Source organism: Tetrao urogallus, assembly GCF_951394365.1.
Source record: "Tetrao urogallus genome assembly, chromosome: 26".
NCBI classification, from domain to species: Eukaryota; Metazoa; Chordata; class Aves; order Galliformes; family Phasianidae; genus Tetrao; species Tetrao urogallus.
In genome coordinates, this window is record NC_136839.1 from 2,265,220 (window position 1) to 2,272,265 (window position 7,046).

The 7,046-nt window shown below is 64.5% G+C and overlaps 1 protein-coding gene across 1 annotated transcript; it reads left to right on the forward strand.

Annotated features, from left to right (window-relative positions):
* Positions 1-2,250: 2,250 nt before the first annotated feature.
* On the forward strand, positions 2,251-5,438 carry SGCA (sarcoglycan alpha; the record flags this gene model as incomplete). The annotated part of the gene is made up of 9 exons (XM_079547198.1): positions 2,251-2,332; positions 2,685-2,840; positions 3,316-3,461; positions 3,725-3,797; positions 3,894-4,092; positions 4,200-4,362; positions 4,431-4,636; positions 4,819-4,845; positions 5,249-5,438. The coding sequence occupies 9 exons, from the start codon at positions 2,251-2,253 to the stop codon at positions 5,436-5,438; spliced, it is 1,242 nt and encodes a 413-aa protein (XP_079403324.1).
* Positions 5,439-7,046: the final 1,608 nt, after the last annotated feature.

Here is a 7,046-nt window from a genome sequence, read left to right on the forward strand (position 1 = left end):
CCTGCCCCGAAACCTCCGTCACCGCCGCGCCGCATCGCCCGCCGCCCGCTGGGCACGGGGAGGGGGCCGTGCTGGGGGGCCGCGGGGACCCGGTCAGGCCATCGCCAGCCTGGGGGGGCCCAGCGCGCCCCCCCCCTCCGCCCCGGCCCTCCTTCCTTCCTTCCTCCTTTCTCCTCCTCCTCTTCCCCTTTCTCTCTGCGCTGGTGATGGAGCGCTGCCGCCCGCGATCCGCCCGCCCCGCTGCCCGCAGAGCCCTCTGGGTCTTAGCGACGCTCTCCTGCTCTTCCTCTTCCTCACCGCTGCGCTTCGGCCTCTCTGCTGGATGCCCCCAGCTCTGTGTGTCCCCCCCCCCGGCCCCGGAACGCTGCTGGCGCTGAGCCTGCTGCCACCGCCGTCCCCTCCCCTCAGCCCCCCGCTGTCCCCCTCCATCCCTTCCACATGGTTGGGACCGCATTTCTCCCCCCCCTCCCTTGGCACTGTGCGTTGTCCCCACAGCCCAGCGCCGTCCCCACGTCCCCCCCCTTCCCCCGAGGCTTTCAACCCTCCATGCCCGGGGTCCCCCATGACAGCTCTGGGAACCCCCAGCGCTGCCCCTCTGCATCCTCAGTTCCATCCCCACAGCCCCCAGGATGGTCCCTGGGTCTCCCCAGTTCTGGCCAAGTGCCCCCCACCTTTGTACACACGCCCCCTGTCCCCATACCCCCCCCCCCCCCCCCCCACAATCCCTGAGTCCCTCCAGTTTTGTTCCCTTGTGCCCCATCCCATATCCTTTCAGTGTTAACACCACATCCCCCATTCTTTTCTCCATGTCCCCCCCTGTCCCTGTGCCCCTGCTGGCTGTCCCCACGTCCCCCTCTCCCATCCCTGTGCCCCTCCAGATTTGCCCACGCATTCCCTGCTCTGATCCCTTTGGTCCCCACGAACCCAGAGCTCCTCCAAACCCTGCTCTGGGGTGCCTCTTGACGTCCCTGCAGGGTCCCCATTTGCTTTCTGTTTCCATAGCCCCCCCCGGCCCCCCCCTAGGGCACTGCCAACCCACCCACACCTTGACCAGGGGGTCAGGTGGGGGAATATTTTGGGGTTGTTACTGGGGTTTTACTCCCTTCCCAGTTCATACAGACACCGTAAGAACCAGAGCGCACAGCGCAGCCCCACTTCGGGGCCCTTTGATGACCATCGCCCCCAAAACAACCGCACACCATGCAGGCTGGGGGCCAAAACGGGGACACCACCCCCCTCCCCCACCAAGCGCCATCCCCACAGGCCCCTGCATGAATGCAGACGAGGGCAGCAGGACCCTGCAGCAGCTGCACCTCCCGACGCAGCGCCGGCCCTTTGTGCGTGACGCGATGTGACGCAGCGCAGAGCGACGGCCCCCCCTCGACCCCCCCCTTCCCCTTCCGCTGCAGGGCCTGCTCACCCTCAAAGCCCTACAGCATCCCCCACCCCCCCTCCAGTCCCACTCACTGCTGGGGGAGCCTTGGATCTCCACCCCGTGCACGCACATATATGTGCACACGCGTGCTCTCCATCCATCCCTGCGCACACGCGTGTGCAGCGCACCGCTTCGGGCCGGCCATAGTGCTGTGCTGGCAGGCACTCAGCTGTCCCCAAGTGTCCCCACATCCTGAGGTGACACGTCGTGCTGTCGTGCCCCATTGTGGCCACAAAGCCATCCCACTGTGCCCCACCACGTCCCTTCATCCCCACCGCACTCTGCTGGGCCCCACTGTGCTCCGTTGTGCCCCACAGTGCCCTGCTGTGCCCACCTGGATCCTGTTGTGCCCCACTGTGCAATGCTGGGCCGCACTGCTCCCCGTCGTGCCCCACCGTGTCCCATGATGTCCTGTTGTGCTCTGTTGTGCCCAGTTATATCCCCCTGTGCTCTGCTGTTCCCTACGGCCTCGCTGCACCCCGCCATGCCCCACTGCATCCCGTTGTGCCCCACTGCGTCCTGTCGTGCCCTCCTGTTCCCCTCAGTGGCCCCACTGTGCACAATCCCACACCACTGTGCCCCACTGTGCCCCACTGTGCCCCATGCCCCCCCCGCCCATGGTGCTCTGAGCCCCCTCCAACCCCCCCACTCATCCCACAGCCCAGCTGCCATTCTGCCACCCAGGAGCGGTGGCACAGGGCCGGGCTGGCAGGGGGTTGTCCCATCCATTCCCCTGTGCCCCCCCCAGACGGGGCCCCCCTCCGTGCCACCCCGCTGTCACTGTCACTCAGGCGCTGGCTGTGCTCCCAGAGAAGATGGAGGCGGCCGCCCTGCTGCGGCTCTGGGCTCTGGCAGGCGAGTGGCAGCCCCAGCACCAGCGTGGGGACACGGCTGGGGGTACCCCCATGGGGAGGGGGGGTGGGGAGACCCTCAGGGGTGGGGGGTGCCAATGGGAGAGCTGGGTAAATCCATCCAGTCCTTGGGGATGGGGGTTGGTGACAAGGGGACAGAGGGGACAGAGGGGATCCCTGTGTTTGGTGGGAGCAGGGTGAGGGGAAGGGGCTGTCCCTATCCATGTCCCCGTCCCCATTCTTGTCCCCCTCCCCAGCACCTCCTAAATATAGCTGGCACTGTTGGGACACGTGTCCTGGGGGCGGCCATGTGTGCCGCGGGGCTGCTGGAAATGGGGAAACTGAGGCAGGGAGGAGCTGTGCCCCCACTGTGGCTCCAGCCCTGTTTTTGACTGCAGCCCTGGCCCTGGGGGGCACCCAGACCACCTTGGGGGGCACCCAGACCTCCCTCCCCGACCACCGCATCTCCCTCGAGACTGGAGCCATCTTTGTCCATGAGCTGGAGAGAGAGCTGTTCCAGGAGGCCTTCCTCAGTGAGAGCGAGGAGGAGGATGGTAAGGATGGGGGAAAAGAGGGGAGCGGGGTAGGGGTTGTCCTGCAGGGCTGGGCTTGGGGGGGGTCCAGGATTGATCCTGAGGGGCACTGGCTTACATTTGTCCCTGGCAGGCATAACTCAGGTGGCTGTATGTCCCTTCCTCCTAGCCTTCAGCAGTCCGTCCCTCCGTCCATCCACCTGTCCGCCCATCCATCCGTCCCTCCATCCATCCCTCCATACATTCTTGTGTGCCCCCACCCCTTCACCCACCCCGGGGCCTCCTGCTCTTGAGTACAGCTCCATCCCATCTGCCCAGCACACACCGTGGGAGGTTACCCCATTTTAGGGATATTTCACTCAAAAAGAGGAGCAGGACGCTTCGTGGGCTCAAACCAATGGGGACACGTGGGCTGGGGAGGCCTTGCGCTGCGGGGTCCTTCCTGATGGCACACGTCCCTGTGTCCCCACGTCTGTCCATGCATCCTGACACCCAGGAGCTCCCCCCATCACCTTCCATGCCCACCTCTGGAATCACCCCGACCTGCCCCGGTGGCTGCGCTGCGCCCAGCGTGGGCCCCACAGCTCAGCGTTCCTCTATGGCAGCCCCACTGCTGCAGAGGTGGGCACGCAGATCATCGAGGTAAGTGCAAAAGTGCATGAACCCCGTGCAAAAATAATGCACAGCCCTGTGCAGAGTCCATCACCTCTGTGCAAAGTGCGTGACCCCATGCAGCGCACGCCACCCTGTGTGAGCGTGTGGTCCCGTGCAGAGTGCATGGCCTTGTGCAAAGCGTGCAACCTCGTGCAAAGTGCGTGGCCTCGTGCAAAGCTCGTGGCCCTGTGCAAAGTGCGTGGCCTCGTGCAAGGGCTTGGCATGGAGTGCTGCAATCAGTCACCATGCAGGTGCTGGCGGCCAACCGGCTCAGCTATGAGACAGCGGCCCAGCGGCTCATCATCTCCATCATCCCCTCTCCAGGTGAGGTTTCCCCCCATCCCCCTCCCCAAATCTCTGTCCCTGAGCCCCTCGGGGGGACGCGCAGCAGCCCCCATGGATCCCCCCCACATCCCGCAGAGGGGGATCCCCCGTACCAGGGTGAGTTCCTGGTGGGGAACCACAACGTGGAGGAGCTGCTGCCGGAGGCCGTGCAGGAGCGGTTCGTGCAGGCAGTGTCTGCAGTGTGGGAGCACGACGACGTCCACATCATCAACATCACCTCTGCTCTGGACAGGGGGGGCCGCGTCCCGCTGCCCATCGAGGGGCGCAAGGAGGGGTATGGGGCCGGCTGGGGGGGGTGGTGATGGGAGAATCTTGGTTGGATCCACAGGGGGGTTTGGCGGTGGTCTCGGGGTGTCATCCCGTGGTGTCTGTGCCATGCAGGGTGTACGTCAAGGTGGGCTCCCACGCTGCCTTCTCCCCCTGCCTGCTGGCTGCCAGCTCTCCGCAGAGCCTCTTCCACTGCCGTCTGGGCCAGCAGCCCCTCGCCTCCTGTTACGACACCTTCGCACCCCACTTTGCCATCCGTTGGTGCAACCTCACCCTGGTGAGACCCACCCCACAGCCCCCCACACCCCCGGGCCATGCCTGACATTGACCTCCTCTCCTTTCCAGCTGCAGGTGCTGCCCACCCCCACAGCACCGGGACTGGTGTGGGGGCCCGGGGTGTTGGAGGGAAGTGGGGATTTCCAGCCCCCCACCTCGCCCCACCCCCAAGATCTGCTGCCTGCTTTCCTGGTGACGCTGCTGGTGCCGCTGGCGGTGGCTGCGGTGCTGTGTGTGGTGCTGGGCCACCTCATGTGCTGCCGTCGGGAGGGAGTGTGAGTTGGGCAAATGAGGGGGGGGGAGTCACGTCCCTTTTCCCCCTGGGTGGGGTGTGGGGAGCTGATGTGGTGCCCCTTTGCCTTGGGGCAGTGTGGGGTGAGAAGTGGGGGTGACCGCTTCTCACCTCCTGCTTTGTCGGTTGTTTCTTTTCCCCACCCACCTCTGATCTGTTCTGTAGGGCAAAGAGGGACTTGGAGACGTCTGAGTAAGTCTGTGGGGTGAGCTGGGGGGGGGGCCGGGGGGTGGCTGGGGTGCAGAGCAGGCTGGGTTAGGGGAGAGCTGTGGGATCGGAACAAGAACCACAGAGCCACGGCACCAAAGGATCACGGATTCATTGCCATCGAGTGACATCGATCAGAGGGGACCTTTAAGACCCCCCCAGGGTGGGGCAGCCCGGGGACAACGGGGCTGGGGGTGGTGATGATGATGGAACCTAGAGGTGCCCCCACCCTAAAGGGTCCCCCTGCACTCCAACACCCCATAACCCCCCCACAGACGGGGCTCAGAGCGCAGCAGCTCTTTGACATCTCTGCCATCACGCAGGGGCTTTTCTGACAAGAAAGACCCCCAGGATCCCCCCCCTTACCCCCTTCCCCCCCCTCGGGCAGCATCCAGCTTGTACACCACACCACCATCCACGGTGACACGGAGGAGCTGAGGAGCATGGCTCGCAGTCGCGACGTCCCGCGGCCGCTCTCCACCCTCCCCATGTTCAACGTGCGCACGGGGCAGCGCATCAACCCCATGGTGGGACCCCCCGACGGGGCTCGGGACCCCCTGATCCCACAGCAGCGGTGAGCCGGGAAGGGGTGGAGGGGGAGGTGGGCATGGGGGAAGCCCCCCTTAAAGGGGAATGACCATTTTCTCCCCATTTCTAGTTAACAGACAGTGTGGCTGTGCCCCCCCCCTCCCAGGATGAGCTTGCTGCGAGTTCCCTTCTGTGAGCTGTTGGGGTGGGGGGGGGATTTTGCTGGTAAAATTTGGCTGTTTGCAATGAGATGCGATTCCTCAGCTTTATTTCCCAACGCTGGCAGCCAGGACTGGCTGCTTTGGGGGAGTTAGAGGGGGGTTGGGGGTACAGCCCTATACATCACAGTGACCCTGCACCCCTTAGCCCCCTCCCCATTCCTTTACCCCCATCTGCTCCCCCTTTTGCTGTGAGGGGGATTTGAAGGGGGCTCCCGGAAGGCAGATTTGGGGGTGGGGGGGTGTCCCCATGTGTGGGTGCACCCCGACACCCCCAGCTCTCACCTGCAGTCCTGCTGTGTGCGGGCACCAACCCGGAGCTCCTTCTGCTCTCTGCTGCTCCGCTCTCTCCTGGGCATCCCTCTCAGCCCCCCCCCCGGGGACACCACAGCCCCCAACCCCAGCTGAAGAAAGGGCCTCTTTCAGTGCAGCGGGGCAGGCGGCCGGGGGGGGAAGGGGGGGGGGGGGTTAGGAAAACACAGGGGCGTGTTTTGGGGGAACAAGGGGAGGCATTGATAGGATGGGATGGAGAGGAGAAGAGGAGAAAGGGCCCTTTCAGCCCCGCGCAGCGTGAAGGTGTCCGTGCTGAGGCGCGTGGCACCGCGGGCACACGCGTGTGCTGCTTCTCCCATTGCACACCTGAGTGCACACACAGGGGTTGCTTGAAGGGGGGGGGAGGAGGGAGGGGGCACCCCTTGCTGCCCCTCACTCTGTGCGTGCAAATATTTGCACCATGGCGTGGAGTGGCAGACCGGAGCGCCGTGGTGCATTTGCACGCCGCGTCACGCTTGTGCACCAGTGAGTGCAAACCTCGCACGCCCCGTTTCCATCCCTTTTCATGGCCCCCCCCCCCCCTCACCCCACGTCTGTGCCCCCCCCCAGCTCGCTGAGGTGTGTTTGTGTGTGAGCACCCCATGTGTGTGTGTACATGGGGGGTTCCCTCAGCTGTGTGCCCCCCACCTGGTGCCAACAGCCCCCGGTTCCCCCTCACGTTGCCCCCTCCCCATCCTTCCCCCCCCCCCCACAACCCTCGGCCTCCCAGCCCCATCGCACTCCCCCCACTCCTTGAGGGTGGCTCCCAGTCCCTCTCCCCTCCCTCTCTCAGCCTATGGGCTGATCGAGGAGGAGGAGGAGGAGGAGGAGGAAGGGTGGGGGGAGGAGGGGAGGTGGGCAGCACAGAGCACAGTAGCGAGGCAGGAGGAGAGCAGGGAGGACAGCACAGGGGCTGCGGTCCCCACAACCCCAATCCCCTGAACCCCCATTTCCCCGGAGACGCGGGAAGAGACAAGGGCACAACGGGCAGCAGGTGGGTCGGATCATTTCACATGCTTTATTTCAGCAGTCGACAGAATTTATGGAAAAAAAAAAAAAAAAAAAAAAAAAAAAAGACATCTGAAATTCTTTCTTATACACAGACCAAAAAAAAAAAAAAAGAAAAAA